General features: G+C 34.5%; 1 protein-coding gene across 4 annotated transcripts in view; it reads left to right on the top strand.

Annotated features, from left to right (window-relative positions):
• LOC135211965 (uncharacterized) overlaps positions 1–23,808 on the top strand; it is a 934,916-nt gene extending 911,108 nt beyond the window's left edge. For 3 of the 4 annotated variants that reach the window (XM_064245221.1, XM_064245222.1, XM_064245219.1), the window contains 10 exons: positions 86–303; positions 620–719; positions 898–1,056; positions 1,803–1,952; positions 3,805–3,972; positions 6,196–6,330; positions 6,451–6,638; positions 10,629–10,772; positions 15,088–15,212; positions 22,300–23,808. In XM_064245221.1, the coding sequence (XP_064101291.1) occupies positions 86–303; positions 620–719; positions 898–1,056; positions 1,803–1,952; positions 3,805–3,972; positions 6,196–6,330; positions 6,451–6,638; positions 10,629–10,772; positions 15,088–15,212; positions 22,300–22,400 (1,488 nt within the window). In that variant the 3' untranslated portion in view covers positions 22,401–23,808. The remainder of the gene's footprint in view (positions 1–85; positions 304–619; positions 720–897; positions 1,057–1,802; positions 1,953–3,804; positions 3,973–6,195; positions 6,331–6,450; positions 6,639–10,628; positions 10,773–15,087; positions 15,213–22,299) is intronic. The other variant, XM_064245220.1, reaches the window with a different exon arrangement.
• The last annotated feature ends 2,432 nt before the right edge of the window (positions 23,809–26,240 follow it).

Below are 26,240 nucleotides of genomic sequence, written 5' to 3'. Positions count from 1 at the left end.
TCACGAAGGGATTTTCTCACATTTTCAGTTTCATACTCCTCAAAACATTTTAATGAAGGTTTTAACTGATCTTTTTATCGCATAGAACTCCTTCCAGAATGACGAATTCACCAGATTGCAAGAGTCAATGGACATCGTGCAAGATTCCGTCAATTCCATGGACCGGAGACTTCAGATCCACATGGCTTATGTTTCTGGTGATCTGGAAAAGCTAGCAGATTCTGTCGGCGAAGTCCGTGCAGCCATTTTGGAGGATCAGCCCATTCCAGTTACTACTGATAAGCCTCCACAAGAGCAACCAAGGTAAGATCAAAATAGTAGCATGCATTTAATTTGCAGCCCATTAGTAGTGTCTTTAATTCTCACATGATCTGCTACCTTATTAGTAGAGAGGTGTGAGTTTGGGTTTTTTATTTGCAGTCTTCCTTCCCATTCATCTTAAAATTGCATATGAAAAGCTTTAGCATTTAATGGTAATGGCATTCTGCATGATAACATTTCTGATTATATTTCCTCCAAATAAATACCTCATTATAATTAGATTAGTTTTTTTATCAAATGATTATTTAACTACCACTGTAGTTGAAAGTATTTAAGTACTAATGATGTTTTCCTCTAGCTGGAACACCACAATCCAAGTGGTTCCAAGGCGCACCAAAATCGATTCCCTCGTTGATAGGATGTCTCCTATGGAAACCGTCTGGGAGAAAATGGAAGAGGTATGTTTAATGCTTACATTTACTAAGATCCGAGAAATATCTGTGCTTAAGAAGCTTGGGGATTATGAGTGTTTCTTCTGTAACTGATTGTTCTGATGATGAATTAAATTACCAAGTAGCTCCACACAAAGTAGAGTTCACAGACGAACAGAAAACTAATATATTACATTGTTCACAGGTTTGGGATGTGGTTGTTGGTACCAAGAGCTCCGTGGATGTACTTGTGCCAAAGAGTGAAGAGTTATTGAATACCAGCCAGAGACAGGAACGTGCAATTTCCACCATTCAGTATGACCTTACTGAAAAAGCAAACCATATTATTCAAAACCTTGTCCAGGTGAAGAAGGAAGAACTTTCGTTGCTTTATTTCCTGTGGCATAATTTATTTTAATATTTGCATGATTGTGTTTTTGAGTATATTGGCATTAGTGATGAATTGCAAACCCTTTGCATGAAATAAGTATTCATTATCAATAGAATTCTTGAAGTTAGGAAAATGAAATGAATAAATATTCATTATCAATAGAGTTTTTGAAGGAAGGAAAGCGAAAGAAATTAGTTCGCATAACAAAGGTTTACTAATTTGTCTCAAGTTGAAAACCTCACAGTATTCATGATAGTATAAACCTAGTTTAGCAATATGAAACTGTTTTAAAATTCAAAGTAAAAATGACACTATAAATGACAATGTTATATTTATATATATATATATATATATATATATAATATATAATATATATATATATATGTATATATTTTATGAAATATACATTTGTTCAGATATACATACCAGTTTTTTATTCATTAAATACTGTGCAAGAATAAGTGTGCATTGCTGTGGTGAGAAACATGACCAATTGTGGTGGTGCAAAAGGCTATATTGTACATGTACCTACATATATCTATGGCACTGCAGATCAGTATACCACATTAAACAAAACATGATGACCATTTCATAAACAAAGTTTGACATAGAGCATTGTCATTATTGAGGCATTTTCTCCATTAAGTAAATCATTTTTTCCCTCTTGCAGGTGTTAAGTAGTAATTCATTAGTTAAAAATTATATTCTTTTACTCCCAGGTTGAAAAAACGCTTAAAACCATGCCCAGAGAAAATAAGTCTTCACGAGATCATATCAACCCTGTTTCTCTCTTGCATCGTTCCACTCAAGGGCATCAGGTTCAAGATGACACACCAGCTGATGACCCTCCTGGTGATCTTGCTGATCAGGTTAGTGGGTTGTTCTTCATTATTTAAATGGCCGATGAATGTACTATAAGAAAACTAAATGTAATTTCAGGTGCGTCTACAAGTTTCATACCTTTCATTTAGAAATATATTCACCAGTTTACATATGTTAGCTTGGATATGGAAAGAAATTTGAATCTACTTTGTGTGAGATTGTTTTTACCTATGGTAAATAAACCGATGTTCCATATCGATAGTGGAAATGCCTTACCAGGTAAATTTCATAAAACGAAACCAATGTAACTTAGTCACAAAGAACTAATATTGTATGTGACAAAAAATAAAATCACCACAAATGTAATTCAGTAATGTCATATTCCTTGTAGTGAACATTGCCCAAAAATGTGTTACATGATGGATGAAATAGTAAACAATTTATCATGGAAAAAGACATGTTGACCTAAAACCAATAGTAGTACTTAGTTTTAAAATGCTTTTAGAGACTGATATCATACAAATGTTGACGTTTTTCGAATACATACATCATAAAACAAGTGATAAATGAATAGGCTAATGGATAAGTTTCTTGCACATCAGTTAAAAAGGAATGTGCACTATTGCCTTGAAACTGAGTGCAAACTCCACTCCATGTTCCTCTTTGTGAACTGAAGTCAAGGACAAGTGAGTACCTAAGTTTTTAGACATGCTGGAAAAAGCTTTTTGTGTAGACTGAAAGGTTTATTATATAGTCTCTGACCATTCCTACTAACGTATCTTAAATTCTGTATCAATCTGCAGCCCTCATGACATTTAGCCTTACTGGTTTTCCCTTTTTCCATTGGGTTTATTTCTGGAGTATTATAATTAAAAACTAACATTAGAAGCAGTCACTATTAGAAAGTGGAGGTGGATTTGCTTTTGGCTGATACTTGGTTCTTTTTTAGGATCACATTAAGGAAATGGTTGCTGGGTTGCATCCTTTCCATTTTTTTATGGAACTTGTTTTGTATACTAATGAAGTGATTACCATGACCAAAAAAGAGTGGAAATTTTTATCTTGAATGGTTACCCAGGCATAGAAACTACATACGAAATTTCTTATAATAATTTCTCAAACTGTCAGTGGATGTGTTACATAAGTTCTGTTAAAGAAATTTCTGTTGATCCAATAAAACCATTACACTGTATTTAAATTCAATAGATTTATCACAGATATTTAGATTCCTCAGGCTCTGACTGGCTTGGTAATTATACTGGAATTTCTCCTTTTAATGAAGTAGTTGATAAACTTTTTTTTAAAGATCTTTATTGTCATGGTATACATTTCATATGACTGTTACTGCTAGTTTAAAGCTGATCATTTTTAAAATATCTATGTATTATTTTAAAGTGAGAGCTGTGAATAAGTTAAACCTTATATATATAAGCAAATATCGGCGTTACTGAATTTTTTGTAGTTTAGTTTTTCACTCCCGTAAGCTTCGTAATTGTATGAAATTTAAAGTGCAGTACTGTACACTATAAACCTTCCCCAACTTGGGGACAAATGTCACTTAAATGTCAAAACATATGTAAACTGTATAATTAATAAGAATAGTACTGTAGATAGAAATGAGTTTTTTCTTTGCTAAAATTGTATTTCAGCTTCATTACATAAAAACTGGGCATTTTATGCATTTTCAACTTGATTGGCATCTATTACAGAAAAATTCAAATTTCAGTGCAAATAAAATTCAGATTTGTATAGATATGAAAAATTTAACATAAAATAGACTTAACTTATAGCTGCTAGGTACTTTTAAATTTGTCCATTGATGTAAAATTCACTAGTATTGCTAGATGTCAAAAGCAACCTCTTTTGAGTAACCAAACAACATTGACTATCTGCTATCAGAGTTTCCTGTTGGAGCACAACTCAAATGATTCCTTCACAACAACTGAACGACCTGCCCAACGCAGCCCTGTTGGTCCTTCCGGATTGGTGTTCCCATCAGTGCAGAAAAAGCCTGATATTTTAAATTCTACCTTCATGATCAACAACATGCATGAACAGAATCTAAAGGTAAAGAACTCTGGCATGATACATAGTCCTAGTATAATGTTACTGTAACGTTTTGTCTAGATTACAGAGAAATCCAAGATTTCTTCTACCAGTCTTGCTTACTGAAGATACATAATATACCAGTAAGGTTATGTGATACAGTATATGTGTCATCAGAATGAGTAGACCATAGTATACTATCAAATATACTACTTAAAGTCCAAAACAGTTCAACTTTACATAAAACAATTTTAATTTGTGGGACTTCTTCCATCCTTAATGAAACACACCTGTGATTGTAGTTACACATGTAATTTTCTCATTTATATAATGTGGACATTTATTCCTCACATTTCACTGTAGGTTCTACACTCTTATTGTTTAATATAGCATTATTATTAAAGGATATCAACTTTATAGTTATCTTTTGTAAGAGTAATATTTAGAAACCACTGACATAACATGCCTAGGTTAATGTTTCCTTTGCTAAGAACTTTGAGGTAGACTAGCTGAGAAAGTTCTTATTAGCATCCTTGTGGAAGGTTATGACCTTCAACTAATCTAACACTGTGCATCTGCAGGCAATGGCCTGTTACACTAGCAGCTTTTTTTTCTTCTTCTTCCCTTGATGTTTCCTATATTTCAACTTGGCAGTTCAATATCTTCAACTCAGTTGATAAATACAGGTGATTTGACACCAAATGTGTTGTGGAACAGCCCCATAATTTAAAACATTTCACCATTTGCCTGGGCTAATCTGCTCTATCTTATATTATTAATCACAGGATTCTGTTGTTATTATTTTAACAAGGAAAATGCTTAACTCATGTTCCCTAGAGCAAGCATTATTTCAATCCTAATTGTAAATTAAAAGACTGTAACATCACACAACATATTGCTTGACTTACATTTTAAAGATCTAACCCTATGCTGCAGTATCATTTAAAAGTTTGAGTACCTGCATTTCATCATAGTAATTTCAACCCAGTATTCAATACTGTAGTGTATTTTATATTTTAGAACATTTCATGTACTTAGGATCCTAAGCCAATTGTTTGTGAAATAATGCTTCCACCAGAACGCTTGAATAAAATATAAAATTGTTTACATTAGATGCAATAAATTACATGGTACAATAACCAACAATATGCTTGTAAGTTCACAAAATGCTATGGGGTATTCAGGAATGTTGAGCATCAAAAGTAAATGACAGCCATCCAGTTCGGATATGTCACTATTGGAGTATCTTTCCTTCACAATATAGTACTACCAAGCTCTTCTTCATGTTCGTAGCGGCTGTCAACAAAGTATTGTCCTGCCCCTCAAATCCCCTTTCAGGTTTGCATGGATTTCCAAATAATTGCAACCATTGTGCACCTGTTAGAAAGAATGAGTCTACAACATTGCATACCCTAATAGAATTTCCTTAAGTTTTGCTCTGTATTTGATATCCAGGAGTTTTTCATTCTTAAAAGAAATAATTTCAATGTCAATTTATTATTATAAACCATAGAGGATAGTATTGTCTTAGATCACTCTCTGGTTGCCATAGAAATTGTGGCATTTACCTTTTTGGTGGTGTTGAACTTCTCAGAGGGGAGAAAGCCAGCATTCAAAGAGCCTTTGTTATTTTGATAAATGAATGATGGTGAGATTTTATCACAGATCATAGCCAAAAATCGAAATTTTTCCAGATCAATTAACCTACAGTAATTTTTAAATCATAATTTCCTATACTCTTCTGCATTTTTAATAGTGGTGTATGAGGAAGTGTGCTTGAAAAACGATTTCACCCTCCCAAAAATTCATACATTACTTCTTGAGGTTTTATTCCTCCAGTTTAAAACAAATTGTACAGCATTCTTACCCTATGATCCACATTTTACTTTAATTGTTCTTAAAAATTAATACTATCCTGTTTTAGAATGCACTGTAATTTGCTATAAATGTCACTTTATTATATTTATAAATTTCACCACAGCAAATTATTTGTTAAAAAGTCTTGTGTGAAGAAATGGATAGGTTAAAAATTAATAAACATTTGAATTAATAATATTGTAGCTTTCCTGAATGCCTAGTTCTTACCACCACTTGTTTTTTACAGTCAAATTAAGTTCAGCAATGATTGAAGTTTATTTGCGTAAAAAAACTCAAAAGTGTTGTGCATTTATGTACATAATAAGCATTTATGTGCTTTTTAATTTGGTTTCCCACTAAATTACTATTTATTTTGTTCCCATACAGCAAGGATATTCATGCAGTGACCTCAGCAATCAAGGAATGATAGAAAGTGGTACCTATTACCTTAAAATTCGTGGCACAACCTACTGGTTCCTTAAAGTGTATTGTGACATGGACACTGCTGGTGGAGGCTGGACGGTGAGAATCAAAATTTGCATTTCTCTTCAATTTGATATCAAAAGTAGATAGTAGTGAATAACTAACTTTTGCATAATATAGAAAAAAAATTGCATGTAAAAATCATTATATCACATTCAGGTTATCCAACGACGAGATGACTTTGGTGAGCCCCGTGAAACCTTCAACAGAGAATGGGATGATTATAAACATGGCTTTGGTAACCCAGAAGCAGAATTCTGGCTGGGCAATGAAAATATCTACATGCTGACTAACACAGATGATTACATGTTACGAGTTGAACTCGAAGACTTTGACGGTAACAGAAGGTAAGCACTTTTCCTTTTCTAGGTGCCATGGTAGCTTTCATCAGAAAGGAAAGTAGCAGTATTGTAGCAGTATTGTATGTATTTATTGATACAGTAATGTTTCCCAATGCAATAATATTTTCATCACCACTTTTTATGTAATGAGAAATTACTTTATATACATAAATATCCTGGCTGTAAATTTTGTATGATAACTTGAAATTACAGTGTATATATACATATATATATATATATACATATATATATATATATATATATATATATATATATATATATATAGTATATATATGTACACATATAGTATATACACATACATATATCTCACCATAAAGTGATTGGAATATTTTGAAGTAATAACAGCCCACACTTATGTAAGATGCGTATTACAAAATTCTTATATGACGGGAGCTTTCGTCTATTTAATCAGTAGACGAAAGCTCCTGTCATATAAGGATTTTTTTATTACACGTCTTACATTAGTGTGGACTTTTATAACTTGAAAATATATATATATATATATATATATATATATATATATATATATATATATATGTGTGTGTGTGTGTGTGTGTGTGTGTGTGTGTGTGTATATATATGTATATATATACAATATATATATATACATATACGTGTATATAATATTCATATATATACACGTATATGTATACGTACATATATGTATACGATAATTCTAAACTATTATTTACTACCAAAATGATAATGAATTTTTAGTGAAATATTAATATTATGTTATCCTAAATGTTATTATTACCATGTTATTGCCACAATTACACCACCATTACAATTTCAAAAGGATACTGAAAGATAACGTTGCTGTGAGCACTACCAGAATTCGATGTTTGCATTTTGTCAAGCTGGCTGGCTGGCCTCTCATAGATAAAAGTTGATTTCATTGATATAAATTGCCTCATGAATTTTTTGTGAAAAATTAATATTATGTTATCCTAAACGTTATTACTACCGTAATTACATTGCCATATAAATGTCAAAAGAATACCGAAAGATGAATTGCTGTGAGTGCTACCATAATTTGGTTTACATTTTGCCAGCTGGACGCACATAGATAAACGTTGATTTCATTGATATGGAATTATTCCTCGAATAGGCTTTTTATTATGAAGATATGCCAATAATGTATAAGGTAAAAACGATTTTATTACATTTATGCTTCGTCGCCAATCGCAAACAACAGTACAAAAATGTACAATAGTTATCATTTGCATGACTGCATTGTTCGGAGAAGTTACTTACCACCAAAATGATAATGAAGTTGATTTCATTGTTATGGAATTATTCCTTAAATGACCTTCCCCCCTATTAGTCTGTTACAACAAGGTTTCACTGTGTGTGTATGTATAATATATATATATATATATATATATATATATATATATATAGTATATATATATATATATATATATATATATTATATATATATATATGTTTGTATGCATGTATATTTCAATTCTAATGCATAATTCCTTTAAATGATCTTCCCCCTATTATCTGTTACAACAAGGTTTCACTGTGTGTACGTATAATATAATATATATATTATATATATTATATATATTATATATATATATATATATATATATATATATATATATATATATATATACAGGCAGTTCCCCGGTTACGACGGGGGTTCCGTTCTTGAGACACGTCGTAAGCCGAAAATCGTCGTAAGCCGGAACGACGCTTGGAAAATATGTCTTAAACTAATAAAAGTTATAAAAACCTTACTTGTAATCCTTTGGTTACACCTACATGTTGTTTCCTGTAGTTTTATGTACAACCTGGAGTTATTTTCATAAAGAATGCTGGTTCTTGAAGGTAAAACTATTGTAATACCTCTGGTGACACTACTACTTATTTGAAGTTTTATGTACAACCTGAGTGATTTTGCCAAATCTTGAGGGCTACAAGAACAGCCTGACTTTACTATGTTTACGTATTCACATGAGACTAATTAAAGTAAAACGATATCTTTAAATAGGCTTATATATTCAGTATCACCAACATAAAACGATTTCCTGCTCATGAGTCAGAAGGGCCCGTTAATGGAAACGAACACTGCTCTAGTTCCATCTGTTCAGAAAATAAATGTTACTCAATCCCCGAGACGGGTGACCATTGTTGCCAAGGCGTCTCTCTCTCCTCTCTCTCTCTCTGATCAAATTACACTGGAACTTTGACATACGATTGCCCTAATATACGAATGTTTTGAGATACAACAGAAAATTTGCGAATATAAGCTTTGATATACAACGAAATATTTGAGATACGATTTTGCGATGAGTGTTAGTTGTAAAGGCGACCGATAAAATGGCGTTCAGTCTGTTTGTTTGTTGGTGCTGCATGTTAACACGTCGTTGTTTAGTTCGTTGTATTTGCGCCTATTTTTCGTGTTATTTTTGTCTATTTTATTATTAACCATGGGTCTCAAAAGCTAAAAGGACAAAGCAGGTGATAAGAAAAAACCCAAAAGAAAAATGATTTCGATGGAAGCAAAAACATGAAATTATAGCAAAGCATAAAACAAACCTTCCAAAGGCAGCACCATTATTTCTAAACTACAAAACTGAGTTAAAATTAAAAAAAAAAATAAAAAAGTTAAGTGTTTAGCAATGTTATTTCATTTATTTGTTTTATTACGTAGTTAGATTAGTGTACAAATACGTAAAATAAAAAAGAGAACAAATCGTTGCCCTGCCACCCAAATTCCCTACCTCCTTCACCCTGCTGGCCTCAACGTCATCTTTCGTTGTGGTAAGTAAAATTCCTTTCTTTTTTTAATTGATTTTATTAACATTTATTATCATTTATCACATTGCTATGTTATTTTATCATTATGTGTGTTATTACTCGTTTATTTGTGTATAAATTGTGTATATTATATGTAATTTAGCTGTGTTTAGGTGTGGTTTCATACCGCTAGAACGGATTAATACATATTACATTATTTTAAATGGAAAAAAATGCTTTGAGATACAACTGTTTTGATATACGACGATGGAACGGTAAACGGAACAAATTAAAAAATTCGTATGTCAAGGTTCCAGTGTACTGGATAATGTCTCTCTTTGGATACTTCGATTTTGCCAAATCTTGAGGGCTACAAGAACAGTTGATTACTATATTTACGTATCATAATAGACTAATTAAAGTAAACGTCTCTTTAAATAGGCTTATATTATTAGTATCAACAAACATTTACTGGCATGAGTCAGAGGCCGTTTGAACGAAACGAAAAACATTCTCTGTCCTTACTCGGAGCGTCGGAAGTATGCCTCTCTCTACTCTCGCTCTCCTAACTCTCTCTCTCTCTCTCTCTCTCTCTCTCTCTCATTGTAATCTAACCAGAAACTTCGTTTTGTTATTATTACTGGAAACAAGCAATGATTGTTTTTTTCATTATTGTGCTTTTGGACTGTTATATGTAACTTTTTTGCGCACCGCAAGCTAGTATGTATTCATTCGCTCGAAACTAGTTCCGCATATGAGGCGTCACTAAAAACATAGAAAAAGAAAAATACGACATAAAAGTGTCGAAAATCATCATAACCTCAAAATTTTTGTTGTAATCTAACCAGAAACTTATTTTTATTAATATACTTGTGCTAAAACTATAAAGGAGTTTTATCATAGTATGAGTTTTTTAAAAGCGTCGTTAACTCGGAGCGTCGGTAAGCGTCAGCGTCGTAACCTCGGAACAAGCGTCGTAACCCAGGACGGATTTTCCATTGAATATTTAAGAAAAAGCGTCGTAACCTCGGAACGTCGTAAGCCGGAACCGTCGTAACCCGGGGACCGCCTGTATATATATATATATATATATATATATATATATATATATATATATATATATATATATATATATATATATATATATTTGTATGCATGTATATTTCAATTCTAATGCATAATTGATACTTAGAAAGTTTTATTAATATATTGCAATTTCAGATATGCTGAATATTCAACTTTCAAGCTTCATAGTGAACAAGATATGTACAAGCTAGAAATAGGTGGATATTCTGGGAATGCTGGCGATTCCCTTAATGATCCATGGTATGGCTCCAATCTCAGCCCCTTCTCCACAGTTAACAGGTGATGTATTGATCTAAAATCTATTTATCTTAAAAAAATCCTGGTGTTAGGTAATTAGCTTATTTTTTAAGAAATTAAACTGTAAATGTAAGAAAGTGGGTAATTTAATCTTTCAGTTGTAAAAGCCAGTAGCTTCAAAATTATAAAAAATGACTGATGACACTTGACAGTTTTCCTTTAACGTCATTAAAAAGACCAATAACAGTCCATGAAAATTGTCTGCTCTGAGTGAGATGACTTGGCCATTGCTGGTATCATCTCCTAGTGTTGGTTTGGGTTCAGTGCCAGTGTTACCAACTTGGCGGCTTCGAGTTCTGTGTTTCAGGGACGCCGACGTTGTTTAGACGAAGTGACGGTCGGCAGTTGGCAGGACTAACTGAAGGTGATTTAGTGAGACCAGACTTCCAAACATCGACCCAGCCACCTGGGACAACGCCCCTCTTTGCCATTTGTTTTCTGCCTTAGATGGGTTCTCCTCAATAGTCTTGCTTATCTAGAATTGCAACCTAAAACTTTCTGTTAAAATGTGCTAAAAAGGTGACAGTTGAATCCCATTTATTCTAATTTGTATAAGTGAAGTGAAAGTACAAAACAATTCAAAGGTGACAGATGAGGAGAACTCGGGCTGTAAGTGCAAAGGTAGATTTAAGGTACTGTAGTAAATACTGAATTATTGTGACAATATTTTAAAGAAACTTCTAGTAGATTCTTACCTTATTTAAAGAAATTTGAAAAACTAAATTTCTTTAAAAACTAAAAATATTAATCAATATCTCATACAAAGTCAGATATATATTTTGAATTAACACAACATTGTTAATTTGGAATTGTTACCCAATTCCTACTATATTACTGGTATGGCATCATTCTGGAGAGGCTAATGCTTTGTGGCAGTTGAAGGCCATGCTCACCAAAATTCAACACATTTACCTTTGCCTTAATAAAGCTTGTCATATTCAAGAGCATTATGCAGTACTATTCAGTATTGCAGCATCATAAAATATTGTTAATTAAATATACTGAAATGATAATTAAATATACTGAAATAAATAGGTTGTGTATACATAGAATTTTGATGCAGATGCTTTATCGTGCATCCTAGAGGTCTTGGATTAGTATTTTATAGGCCTATCCTAATCTGGGAGGAAGGTTCTTTGCTAGAAAATAATCAGGACTCCTGGGTATGAATTATGAATTTAGAGTGTAGATTATACTTGGTTAAAACAGTAAATGAACAAAAGGATCTTAAAAATAATTATACATAATCACAAAGTTTCATTCCTGGATCTGTACATTTAATATTGCGTACTAAGTCAGACTTTTATAATGAAACATCTTTACTTTTACAAATGGTAACAATACTATATAAAATATTTTCAGGTTTTGAAAATTAAAATGTTTTTTCTCATGTAATCTTTGTATTTTGTTGATTTTAATCTTCATTCTATTTTTATTGGTTCTAATATTTGGGATGTCATATTCATGTGATGGATTTGTTATTCCATATTCCAATTTTCCTGTTGCAGCATTTAGTTTTCCTTTCAGTTTAAGAAAAAGATACATCAAAATCTTGAAATATTACACCAGCTCTAGCTTTATCCATTTGCAAACAGAAACACTCTTGGCAAGGAAAATTTCTCACAAAACACTGCTGGACAGTTTGTATCTTATGTATTACTTGGTGTTCTGTTCCAATCTTTCAATTTGCTGGTATGTCAACTTCAGGAAAGTTGATCATACAATTGAAATCAATGAACATGAAAAAATGCAAAACAAAGCATTTTTAAAATAAATAAACTTGAGAACTAAAATAATCAATATCATGTAGTTACCAAAGCCAAGGTACTTTAATGCATCAAGGTAGTGGAATGCTTTCAGCATACCAACCAGATAAAACCACCAACGTGTGATAGTGCGACTATTTTTTTATTTTCCCCTGGTCAAAATTGGGGTATCTTCAATGCTGGGAAATGTGGTAGTTACATATGAGAGAGAGAAGGAAACTTAAAATACATTTCAAAAAAAATGAAAATTATTATGGTGACCTCTTCCAATTTAAGAGGCTAACTGGCCAGGCTTTAGTACAGAAATGACAGTACGTACTGTAAACTAGAAACAACTCACAGAGGCTTTTAACCAGACTTATTACAAATTAAAAATTGAAATAATGCAATATGTTTAAACATAAGCACTGAGTTTTTCCAGAAAAAACCAGAAATGTATGTTCTAGTAAAGAGATAAACAAGTGATGTCTTAATGAAAGACATTAACCCTTAAAGGCCAGGCTAAAATATATAACGTATTAAGCACACCCCTTGACTGGGCAAACTTTAAGGTTGGCCAATTTTAAAACAACTCACACATACTAAATGGAATTAGGAAGATATGGAAATGCACATGGTACAAAAATTTTTTAAAATTTTCTGTACCTTCCATGGGATATTGAAAGTGAATATTTCCGACCATGTGCGGCTCCTCTTTTTCAAGACACTTTTTAGTTATATACTACATGTTTTCCCTAATGTTTTTTATTTTGTAAAACTAGAATTACAACTCACAATATCATAACAGATAAGAACTAAAAACAGTAACAAATTCCGAGTACTACAGTACGCATACATTGATGGTAGAATATTTACAAGAAGTACTGAGATGGGGACATGCAGTACCTCTTTTAGTGAATTATACGTACATGTTTTTCCTAATATCTATTTTTTTGTACTTAAGTTTGCAATAATACAATTATAGCTGACATACTGTCAAAAAAGGTAAGAACTATAACGAACAGCAATGTCTGGGTATATTTGTGAGAGAGAGAGAGAGAGAGAGAGAGAGAAAAAAAGACGTCCTGGGATGTGGAGATGCGGTACACTGCCTCATGAAATCTCAATTCACACTGATCTCCCTCTACCCTGTACTGAGCTACCAGTATTGCCGTACAAGTTGCCAGAAGGCATTTATGCGCCATTGAAGTGATTTGAATATTTTTCCCACAAAATTCATTCAAACTTTATGGCATGAAATATTGAATCTCACCAGAGGCAGGCCGGTCCCTACTCTAGAGCTATTGTTATGCCTCACGTGATCATGCCCATCCAGTAAGGGTTAAAATGCAAACTAATCAAAACATGGTAGCAGAACACATTGCTGACTTATCAGTTATTTGTTATTGTTTGTTAACAATGTAAACAGTAATAAAATATGTTTCCATGTGTCCCAGTGCCCAAAATTTTTTCACGGTACGTATATGCTCTGTGATAATGCATGTTTAGTTTTCAATAGATTCTATTCACAATAAGTTACTTGCAGTACATGGTCAAGTGAATAGTCTGTAGGGAGCGTATGTTTTGCAGGACACAGGCTCCCCTTTCGAGTAGCCTATGTATTGCATACTGGTAATTAACGGAAGTACAATATAATTATGCAGGTAGTTCCCCTTACCAATCCTACTATGCTGGAACTTGCTCACACTGTATCAATGATAACTAGAAAGTTGGCAATGCAACAAAAATTGAAAAACCCTACAGAACAATGATGGATATCCTAGGAATATAAGAAAATGTTTTCTAAACTACTCTCATCTCTATAATATTAGACATATACTCTAAACAGAAATTTGGGTTTCTCAGTAGTATTTTTAATCCAAAAGTGGAATTTGTTTGGAGAAGAATTATGTATAATTATTCTTACTTAATACAGACTACCAAAATATTTATTGTGATAGTTGGACATGAATAGTTTAGAATGATCAAGAATTATTTTTAAGATTATGAGACTGTTTCAGTGGTGTGAATAACTGGAGTTAAGCAAGGTATAATATACACAAAACTAGCCCAAAAAAATTTGGATGTACCAAAGATCCTATTAATAAAAAAGATACTTGATGAAATTGTGTTGTTGGCTAAAAGTTTCACATATTGTACCATTCTCCACAGTGCTTATCTCATAAAAAATAAACTGCTTTATATTGCATGTTAAAGTTGCTGTATATGTTTGCTGTTTCAGAATACATATGACTATTTGCAAACTCAGTTGACTTAAGTATTATAATTAGTTATGTTCTCAGTTACTTTTCTCAGAATTGGTAAATAAAAATGAACTTTCTATTGTTATAATGAAAGGAATTTTTAAAATGATAAGTTGATATAAAAAAACCAAGGTGTCAAGTAGATTTGTCGCATTTTCTTCCTGTCACTTTCTACATAAACACTTTACCTTACTATTTCTAAGGAAAGTTACTTGATTATCTGTCATTTTTATTCCTTAAGTTTAATAAAATGTGAATAGGTTTTAACATTATTTTGGGCATTTACAGAGACAATGATCGCTCAAGTCTGAACTGTGCATCAATGTTGAAAGGTGGCTGGTGGTGGCGTTCATGCGGCCGAGGTCTTAATGGTCTTTATTTGACAGATCCCAATGACCTTACAGCTAGACAAGGTAATCCAAATGTTTAATTCGTTTTTTGCTTTGCCTCAAAATACATACGATGGACTTCCAGAGAGAATTTGTCCATTAAAGTGTACAGTATAATGTTTTAAAAGTTTCATGCTGTATTTTTATGCTCAGTCTGTTGCCTTTACTCACAGTTCAGTGTTAATCTAACTTCCAGTCTTAATTCATTGCTGTATAGTACTGTAATAACAAAAATGTAACGTTCAAGAATATAATAAATTTGTTTCCTATACAAATCCATTAATTATGTTTGCCTGATGTGCAGTAACACGATCTCCAGACATGTTCCCAGAGTAAAGGAAGCAAAGTTTGCATCAAAGTCCCTCAGTACCCTTACTGGTGGAACTGATCATTATCTGTGTAGTGTTATACAACTGCAAAAGGAAAAGTAGGAAGGTTAATACACTTTGGTAACATAATGGGTTTTTGAGAAAAAGTTAATGATATTCTTGATTATTAACTTTGTTTCAAAATAAACCCAGTAATATACAGCACCAAATAGCCTGAATGGCTATTTAGGTTGGATGGTGTTAGTACCAGAAGATTTCCCTTAGCTAGAAAGTACTTCATGTAGTACAGCTAGTGAGTTGATAGTTGATACAGAAGTTCATCCAAAAAGAAGTCTTGGAAGTAACAAGGGGATCAGGACTAACAGAGGCTTAGTTTGTAAATTTTGTACGTACTTAACTTTTGGTTAACAAATTCAGAGAAAGAAAAAATAAAGTGGTGCTTATTATGAAGGTGAGGTGTAGGAGCAGGTACCCCAGAAGATCTATGCCCGTGGATCCAAAAGAGTATGAGTCAAGAAAATTAGGATGATGAGTTGCAGTCATCCTCCATTAGGCTGTGACACAACTTGGCTTTGTGTTAGATACCTAAAATAATATTGGTTGAAAGCAGGGTACCTCCATGTAGCCTTGTTCAACACTAATAATGTCTGTATTTAACTTGAGACCCACAGAAGTTGAAATGGTCCTGACCTCATGGTGGCCCTTGACCTTATGAAAGGATGCCTCAGACTTGAATGAGGCATATGACAATCACTCTGCCTCAGCTGAGAGGAGGATCCATTTTTGAAACAACAAATAATGCCCCCCCCCCCCCCCCCCCAAATAGATCAAAATAATTGCACACATGAACCCGCCTTTTTAGAGATATGATTCTCAAGGACATAAGGCTATGTCATTTTGGTTACTCAGCTGAACAGGAAAAGCTTTTTTAGCAAATTCAAGAGTTAGTTTTGTTATGTATTTTGCATCATGAAATCCTGCTAGGAGGAATGCTTGGTGAGCTGATAAATATCACTTGAAAGGCTCTTTTAAGTACCAAAACCATTCCTTGGTGCAGCAATTGAAGACACTATTAAGAGATCCCCCCCCCCCCTTCTGTTAGGAAGATATCAGGAATAAGTCTCACACTAGAGAAGTCAAACTTCTAAGCAAGCCTCTCTCAACATTCTGATATATTTTTAAGGTGAACAGAAGAGGTTAGATCGATCTATCTGCTTTCAAGTACCTGGGATAGCCCTGATGTATACCCATTTTATTCCAGATGTGGATGACTTTCTCAACCTTTTCAAGTATGTCAGAATTCAGCTATTGTAGGAATAGTGACCTAGAGAGGATTAACAAGTAGTTATACCAGCTACAGGAAGTTTGCCACTAAGCTTGGTACATGGCAACCTCTACTGAAAATCCTTTTTTGGGATGTCAGTTGATAACCTCCAAGTATGTAGTGCAATTAGAAGTGTAGATTCCTGTGGTCTTGACAGAAGGGGTATGGTAAGGTTCAGCTGGAAGTTTAGAAGATTGGGAGAGGTTTGTTGTGGGCAAAACAGACCTGAAGAAGGAAGAAGAAAAAGGGTATGGTTCCCTGGGACAACATGAAGGTTTAAAGTTATCTGTTACTAGGCCCCCTAATCTAGAAGCTTTGAACAGTAACTTGGGAGCTGTTGAGGCTGGTGGCAAACAAGTCAAAATGTGATGTACTTTCCATAATACCAATACATCTCTTTAAGTGAAGAGATCATTCCACTGGGAGACCAATTTTTTCAACTAGGGAATCTGCCTGTTTATTGTGCTTCCCTGGTATAAACCTTGGAACAAGGGTGACATCTGTCCCCTGCCTAAAGCATTATCTCCACTACTGGTTAGCACAGAAAAATATTTTGTGCAGTGGAAGTATTTCAGTTCCAAGATATTGATGTGGCTCCCTGCTCATCCCTCTGACCATCATCCTGATGCAGCCAAATCTAACATATAAGCTCCTACCCCATCGTCACATGAGACAGAGAGGCACTACACCCTCCCTTGAAGTCAAGATCCCAACTAACTCTCTTACCAACTAATTCTCTCATGAGCCACCCAATTGATTTTAGCCAGTCTTAAAAGTTGCCATTAGTGAATTTATGGCTATAGAAGTAATGGCACCTCTTTCTCGCTTGATTCCCCCAAATCGATGGCGAATAATATTGTTACTCACCATAAGTAACTCTGTCATCCACTCAAAACCTGTAATTGTTACTCGTGAGCAATTCCATCCATTAAGGGTTAAAGAATGAAAAGTCTTTCATTCGTGCCATCTAGAATAGTAGCATGCTGATTTTGTAGAGATCACCATGTGCCCTCCTGACGTGTTTATTGCCTGGAAATGACGGAGTATTTGAGGGTTAGCTAACATAAATTTGTCTCTCTTACCTAGGTCAGTTTCAGTCAAGTACAAGCATAAGCATGAGCCTTGCTCAAAACACTACATTTCTTGAATGTAGCTAAAAACAAGCACGCAATCATTATCTAGGCAGCAGGATGTAGGAGTGGTGTGCAGTGTACTGGAAGCTATTGAAAGTAGTTATGAACATGCATTTTTACTATTATACACTCCAGCTTTTTGCTAGGAAGTCTCTTCTATTATAATTAAATATATTATTTCTTTTGAAAGCAAAGTGATCTTCCTGGATAGCCTTTAGTGCCTTCCTCTTATGTTAAGATTGAAATTTATTATTTCCTTGGACATAGCTATCTTAGATCCCACTTAATTATGAAGATGCTAAGGAATTTGCAGCAATGACTCTGGCATTTCAAGTCTTGAGTCAAATACTTTTGGAAGATATGATTTGCCCATTATCTGTACTCTGTACGTGCACAAGTAAATTTCCCTGAATAACATAAAGGCAAAAATGAAAACCCCCATTAACCGGAACTTGGCTATTTATGGCACTGATAACCGGTTAATGGCGCCTCTGTTAGGTATAATTTGGTGCCAGAACTATTATCAGTGCAGGAACTCAGCTCTTTATGGCACCATAAATTAACGCCACAAAACCGAATCGCCTTTAACTCAGTCCTCCAATAACTGGGGACTGCCGTATCTGCATCTGGTTGTGAAGTGACAGTCTGTGAGATGGAAAAGGTTGGTCATCAATTACCATCCAGTGATTGTCTTGGCCATCAAATGTATTAGAAAGACCTCCTCTCCTGAAATAAATGTCAATACCTATTGCTGAATCTCTACTCCTCCCATGTTAATTATCCTGTGCCATTGGATCATGTTAGCATTCCCTTTAAATAGGTGTAATTTTTCATAAACACAAGAATGGAAAAATCAGCTTTCTTTCAGAGTATCCTCCTAAAGTTTTCAAGATACTTTGCCAAAACTCTAATCAGTAAAGCAAGGAAACCAAGATAGGTGAGCTTCATCAACTTCAGACGAAATAAAATCCTGACCTATGATTAGGTCCTTGATATAAGCTTTGTAGTTGTGTACTGCCTATCCTCGTACCAATCAGAGCCTTATGACTACTTCTTATGTCATATCTTTGGCCAGGATGTAAGCCCAGGTAAGCTAAACCTCCAATCAATTTTATCTTATCCTTCCCCCACGAGCAAGTCTTCCATAACTTTAAGACCAAGATTTGTTCCATATTTAAACCAGTGACAAATTTTGAATCTATTTGTATTTTTCATAACTAACATACCTTCGGTCTTAACATATGCAGCCCACCTCAAGCCACCCCTCATTCTTTTCTTGGCCGGGAAGGAAACTGGTATGATGATGCGTAGCAGGGGGTAAAGCAGGTCACGCTGCTCTCTCCTATTCCACAATCGGCTGACTCCTGTTGCCGCCAATGCCATGCGTTATTTTTAACCAGACTCTAGCAGGCATTATTGAGGAGTGATATGGTAGTTACATTTGACAACGTCTTTGAGGGTTGTGTGAGAGAGAGAGAGTGAGAGGGTAAGTGAGAGTGTCATTGGGTTGTTTGTAGTTGTTGGGAATAATGGAGTGTTTAAATGTTTTCGTATGTTTGATATGTCGTGTTTGTGTTTGGTGTTGCTGTATGGTAGTGTGTAAGTGAGTATGTGTTTTTCTAGAGAGTGTGAGTGAGCGTGCTATCGAGAGAGAGAGAGTGAGAGAGAAAGAGCGCAAGTGGTGGATGGATAGTTAATGAGTGGTTTGCATGTTGGGTGATCATCTGGGTTATTTGCTGGCATGGTTCCCAGGTCAGTATGTCTATGATCAGAGTCTGTGATGGACAGTTGGTTTTCCCAGATAGTGGTCTGTATTTGGCAGTTTTTTGGGACTGTCAGTCTGGTCAGAGGTAGTCAGTTGTCATTGTATGTTTTTGATTGTTTTGATGTTGTATAATTGAGTTTGTTGTGCTTGTGTCTGTCTGAAGGTTGTTGAGCTTGTGAGTTTCTGTTGAGTTTGATTTGAGAGTTGTTGTAAACTCTTGATGTTGATTGGTGTATGTTTGTGTTGTCAATTTTTTGTGTTTTGAGTGTATAGTCTTGATGTTGGTTGGTGTTTGCTTGTGTTAGAATTGTGGTGTTTGTTGAGCTGTGTGAAGTTTTGGTGTTGTAGATGTTGTTTGTGTAGTGATTTGTTGTGTTGTTTTGAGTTGCTGTGTGGCTTTGCTGCTTGTTTGGTTTTTGGTGTATGGTATTCAGCAGTTGTTGTCTCAACGACTGAATCCAGTGGACAGTACAGCATCCTGCCCTGATTGTGTCAAGTTTCCTGATGAGTAAATGTGTTTGGGATTGTGTTTTTGGCCTTGCTGAACCAAGTGTCTTGTTAGTAATTAAAGTAATGTAAAGGGGAAATTGTGGCTGGGGGAATTGTAAGCCAGGAGTGGTTAACATAATGTGGGGAGGTCTTGCTCACTTTTTTTTTTTTTAGCTTGTGATTCCGCCACAAGCATGACCATGGTGAAATATATGCTGTGTTCTTATTTACAACATAACATTTTCATCTTCGGTCCATGATTATGTGCCACTGCTAATAAAGAGCAGTGGAGACACTATTCATACCTTCTTTTCAGGGAAGATGTTTTCATTCAGTCAAACTAAAGTTCCTGTGAATGTGAACTTGAGTTTCTGCAGCAGCCTTTGCACAAGCATGCTTTGGTGCATGCCAGAGGCAGGTATATGCATTGGCAACTTCTAGTTGCACAGCATGTTCCTCTTGATGAACATCCACACAAGGTTACGTCCTAGCAGGCAGCGGTTGCAGGTTGTGGTGAGAAGTTTTGGCTTCAGATAAAGTGTGTCAGCATGTTCTTTTGAACTCCCAAACACTCTCCTGAACAAGTGGCAACTTCTAGAGGGCTTCGTTTGCTCTTTTCCAGGTCAGGGTCTGGAAAAGTGCACATCTATTGTGCAGCTGGAGGGTATCCTTGGTTTGGGGTATGTTCTCCAGAGTCTTTTGGCTCTATGAAACATTGCACATCACACTTAGTGGATTGATTGGCTTTGTGTGCTGGGCATACAATTTACAAATGAAGTATTCAGCTGCATCTAACACTCGCTGGTCTGGAAAATCCTGGGCACCGTCCTCGAGTAGGTTTGGGTCATTGACAAAAACATTCCAGACAGGCTATTATCCAACACCAGCAAACTGGTGTTGGATAATAGCTTTGATTTGGTAAACAGCAGTGAACCACTTCTATCTAGTAGTTCCAAACTGCATCCACAGAAGCAGGGTCAGCGATTCTTGGTAAGCCACTAGCAGAACAAAAACGTCTGTGTCCAAGCTGTGGACAATGACTAGGAAAAATGCCTGCTGTTTTGCATCCCGAGCGTGGAGAACAAGTCATGTATCAGCTTCTTCATGGTCAGATCTCAATGAATGATGTCCCTCTAGCAGCATGGTTAGTGTCAGTCTTGCCAATTGTGGTGTGTCCAGGGCTGTGCTTGATATCATGGTGTATTTTCAGGGCTACTCAGAACATCCAGCTTATAATTTCATTATCAAGACGAGGTAATCTTTCAGCTGTCTCCTTTGGTAGAAATCCCACGACTTCCACGAAACTGTCATTGTTTGAATTCAGGATCTTTTTTAATGCCGAGTGCTTAAGAGCTGCTGGGACAATCGGTAGTGCTTCTTTGACATTGCACAAATGGCACTTTATATCCCAGAAATTTGGTGACTTTTTTCCTTTCTATCACTTCTGTAGGAGCCTACATTTGCACCATGTTCATGTAAAAGGGTCTCACTGTAGTAATCCTCAACTGCTTTGAGGGGAATTAACAAGGTGGCATCCCTCTGAATGCATTCACTAACATTGTAATAACAAATTCATGCGAGTTTCTGACAAGCAAATGTGATCAAGTTAACCATTTCTAACTACAGCCACCTGACTATAAGTAAACTCTTTCACTCTTATTTTACAATACTGTAGTTTCTTTACTAACACATTGGGCTACAGATTTCTTATTTACAGAAATTTTATATAGATACCATTAGTTTATAAATGTCATTACCAATTTGGTAATTTACTATACCTCCTTGTAAAGTGAGGGTCACAATGGTTAACAATATTTTGAGTGTACTATTTATTATCCAAAAATTTTTATAAAATATATACAGTTAAATATGAGAAATCAAATAATTAAACAAATTGGAAATAAAAAAAATAATAATGGCATATGTATGGTCAAGAAATTTCCCTTGATCTGCCAGTAGGAAATAGTCTGTGAGAAATCTTATCTTACCTGTTTTACTGCTACACTAATCACACACCTTTCCCTTGTCTTTCTTTTGCGAACAGAGGTTAAACTTTATTTTTTCTTTGCAGGTATTGTGTGGTTCAGATGGAGAGGCTGGGATTACACTCTCAAGAAATCAGTTCTTATGATCAGACCCAAAAAACACACAAAAGAAAGGAAGAGCACCTAAATCCATCCAGTGGCCAATGTATTCAAGATTTATTTTCTACAAATGGAGGAGAGGGTTAAACGTTGATAAAAAAAAATTAAAATTCTTCAAAATATAAAATTTATGCTTTTATAGTACTTGTGACTGAATGCTACAAATCAGTTTTAATAAAAAATGTGATATTAGTTAAGATTTTGCTTCATGCTTTATTTACATATTGCATACACTATACTAGTTCGGTTGTCATTTATAAAACTGATTTGTCGTACAATTCTACATAATTAATCTGCTGATTTGACAGTCACACATGGCTTTATTGAAAAAAATATTGAATATATAAAATAATATTTTTGAATATAAACATGTCAATTCTTTAGCTCTCTCCCACGTGTCACAAGACATACAGAAATTACGTGTATTTTAAGAAGAAAGCCATGTATATATTTCGACTTAAGTGCAATAAAGAGAATTTATCTTCTGAAAATACAGTAATATGAACTGGAACTTCATAAGCATAGTTTTATCTTTCATTGAGATAAATACTGGTTTTGGATTAAGTGCTTTAAATTACACTTCTATAGTTAACTTACTTTAACTAGCAAAAACCACTGTACTTGTATACATAGAACACATCACACTGCATGAATGCATTCAGCATGAGCCGGAGTAATTTTAAAATCCTGTTATTTTTTGCATAGCAGGTTCCTCTTTGCTATAAAGCATTTTTTGCTCTCTCCAAAACTGCTTTATACAAATATGTAATGTATCTTCTAGGCTCTTATCTTCTTGCTGATTGTGCCTTAGTTGAAGTGATTGACTATAGTTTATTGTGACAATTATGGGACCTGCTCTTTTATGTTTCTATGTGTATTTTTTATGCATATCTCTTTTCTAGATTTAGATAGCATAGATTATTTATTTTTTTTGGTTATCATTTTGTTTTTTCTTTTTAAAATCGTTTATTTGAGCTTGAGCTCATGTTCCTCCATATAACAAAGAATCTATTAAAGGTGTTGACTTTCCCAAGCAGAAGTATTACTGTTGATGCAAGACTGATTGAGATCATCCGCTTTGCCAATGTTATCAGTACAGTACTGCATTTCAGTTTCTCATTCTGATGCATACTGCCAAACAAAAACCAAACTGTTGTCATGCAAGAGAGACAGTTCCACTTTACTTATTCTTTGTATATTTCTTCATCTTTTTTCACAGTCTTACTCTGATTGTTTGTTACAGTTCATGCTAGTGTGGTTTTGACTTTGACAATTTAAAATAATTCTGTACATATATAACGCTGTAAATAGTTAGCCTGATTTCTTGTTACTGTCATACAAGTCAGTTTCATTACAAAGCACAATGGCTGACCAACTGATCTAAATCAGTAAACAGTTTAGGAATTAACTACAGAATTCAATACACAGAATATTTTCAGGAATTAAAAAGGAAAAACTTATAGTAGTAACCCCCCCGTGAATTATGAAAATATTGTTCACATTTTTGTTGTTCAGTCTGAATGACAAAAAAATATACAGTATTTAATATAGTAACCAGAATGAACCAATACTCCACTTTTTACTTTTACTTATCAAAACTATCATACCAATAAATCTCTTACTCAAAAACAATATTTAAAATATACTCAAGATATAGTTACAGCTCATGTGCTGGATGACTGACATTACCAGTCAGCTTTTAAACAAGGATGATCGACTCAAGAGTGCAACACTTGCTGAGAAATATGAGATGAGCATACTATGATTGAAGTGACGCAAGGGAGAGAAACTGCATGTGCTTCACTCTAAATGATCTTGTATATCTTTTGACTGTGTCCTCAAACTTTTTTCAAATCCAATATGCATACTATCAAGTGAAAACTTTTTGAATCAAATAGCTGTGAAATGTGTAGGTAATCCCCTGCTTTAAATATAGAGGCTAACCACAATGTCTTCAGTGACTGCCAGAAGGACAAAGTGGAAATCACCCCAAATATCTCAAGGAGGAACACCTAGAAAGACCAGCATTGTACATCTTCCAGGTTTAATTCTCAATTTCAAAGAATTTCCTTTTACCACTTTGGTTTCTTTCATTTCCTATAACTTGTCATAATAATTAAATTTAATCAGACTGTACATGGCTGCCAATTTGCAAAATATGCTTGGCTGCCATATGATTCTACATTGTACAATGCTTTAGAGCGGAAACTTCAGATTGTTCATACAGTAACTATTCAAATACTGAATTTTTCCATGATAATCTAATTAATCTTACCATTTTCTCTTCTTAGGTTCTATACTAGGCATTTGACTGGGGACTTAGATGAAATAGTTCTTAAAACATTACATCATACACAATTTGAGCATGAAAATCTGTATGTTAAGGTAGTTTCCTAAAATTTGTAAGATAAACTTTTTTTACTATTGTTATTAACAGTGTACTTGGGAGAGTTTTCTTATTGTTTTTTGGTAATTCATGGGATATGCAATGAAAATATTCTAAAAGTTATGAAAAAATATGAAAAATCCCCTAAGGCATTGTATTTTTTGAAGAATTTATTTTCTGTTAGTAAACTTAAATGTTACACATTCCATGTACCATATGTGCAATATTGACAATCTATACCACTTTCTGATATTTCACACTTTCAGCGGGAATCACTGTATTATTTGTATAAATGACAATGATATTGCAATGAACTCTGTAAACCCATGCACAATACTGATGACTGTCTATACCATGTATCAATAAAAAGTTGAAAAATAATGTTTATCGTTTCCAAGTGTTACAGTAACCTACTACAGTAAATAGTATATAATTAACAATTTGTATCCATGCATATTTTCTGTTTAACAGATACAAATGTCTGCCTTTTATGTCCAGTATATCTTTCTGAATGAATGAATCACAAGGATACTCATATGGTTGGTACTAGTGGATGAATTGGGAGCCCGACTCATCAGTCACATTTGGGCATCACTCCATCTTTTGACTGTTCAATGTGAGGTTGTGGTATGGCACTGCTGCTCTCTTTCTCTCTTCTCAGGTGTTGATTTCCCTACAGCAGCATCTTCCCCTCTGATAAAATAAATGAATTTTCCAACCGTCTTGCGGGATCATCCTTTGAGTATCTTATGGCTTAAAGTGAATCCTTTTCTGTCTTTCTAAATGGTTTCATTGGAGAAGGACAAAGAAATCTCATCTTCTCAAACTTGCAAAACCTTTTGTGGGTGCAATTGTCCAAAGCACACACCTCCTGCAGCTCCAGAACCATTAAGAAGATTGAAAAATTGTATGAAGTGGTTCTTGCTGCTGATCTTCCTCTAAATAACCTTATTTCATTAGAGGTTTTCTTCTAAGAGTTCTGGTCAGTGGAAAAATGACAAATTTTAAACAATTTGCATTTTTTCGTAGCTAACAAACCTGAGGCCTTAACAATAGGATCATTTTCAAGTGCCCATCTGGAACCAGTTAAACAATCTGAGATTGTAAAGCAAGGAGACAGTGTAGGGAGAGCTTCTCTCCCCTCTCCACCTCACTCTTTGAGGGAGTCTCAAAAGAATGGCAGTATGTACTATAATGTCCAGAGTATGAAAGATTTCCGATAAAGGCCACTCGGACTTGCCCTTGCAAACCCCCTTGCAGGTGGGTAAAAAGTGAACAGCTACCTTGATTTACTCTTACTATGAATGTTCTCACAGAAGGTCCTGAAATCTTTCTACCTCGTGCTCAGTCGAAAAGCCGAGTGATCAGTAATCGATTCTCTGTCTTTTTCCCCTTTGACAGTCTCTTCGGATTCAAGAACAGTAAAAACAAAAGCTTGATGAAGGTCTTCAGTCCAACATCTCGTTGCACCCCCATCAAGAG

The sequence above is a fragment of the Macrobrachium nipponense genome, chromosome 40 (genome assembly GCF_015104395.2).
Source record: "Macrobrachium nipponense isolate FS-2020 chromosome 40, ASM1510439v2, whole genome shotgun sequence".
Classification (NCBI taxonomy): domain Eukaryota; kingdom Metazoa; phylum Arthropoda; class Malacostraca; order Decapoda; family Palaemonidae; genus Macrobrachium; species Macrobrachium nipponense.
This window is presented reverse-complemented; position numbering and strand designations above follow the sequence as displayed.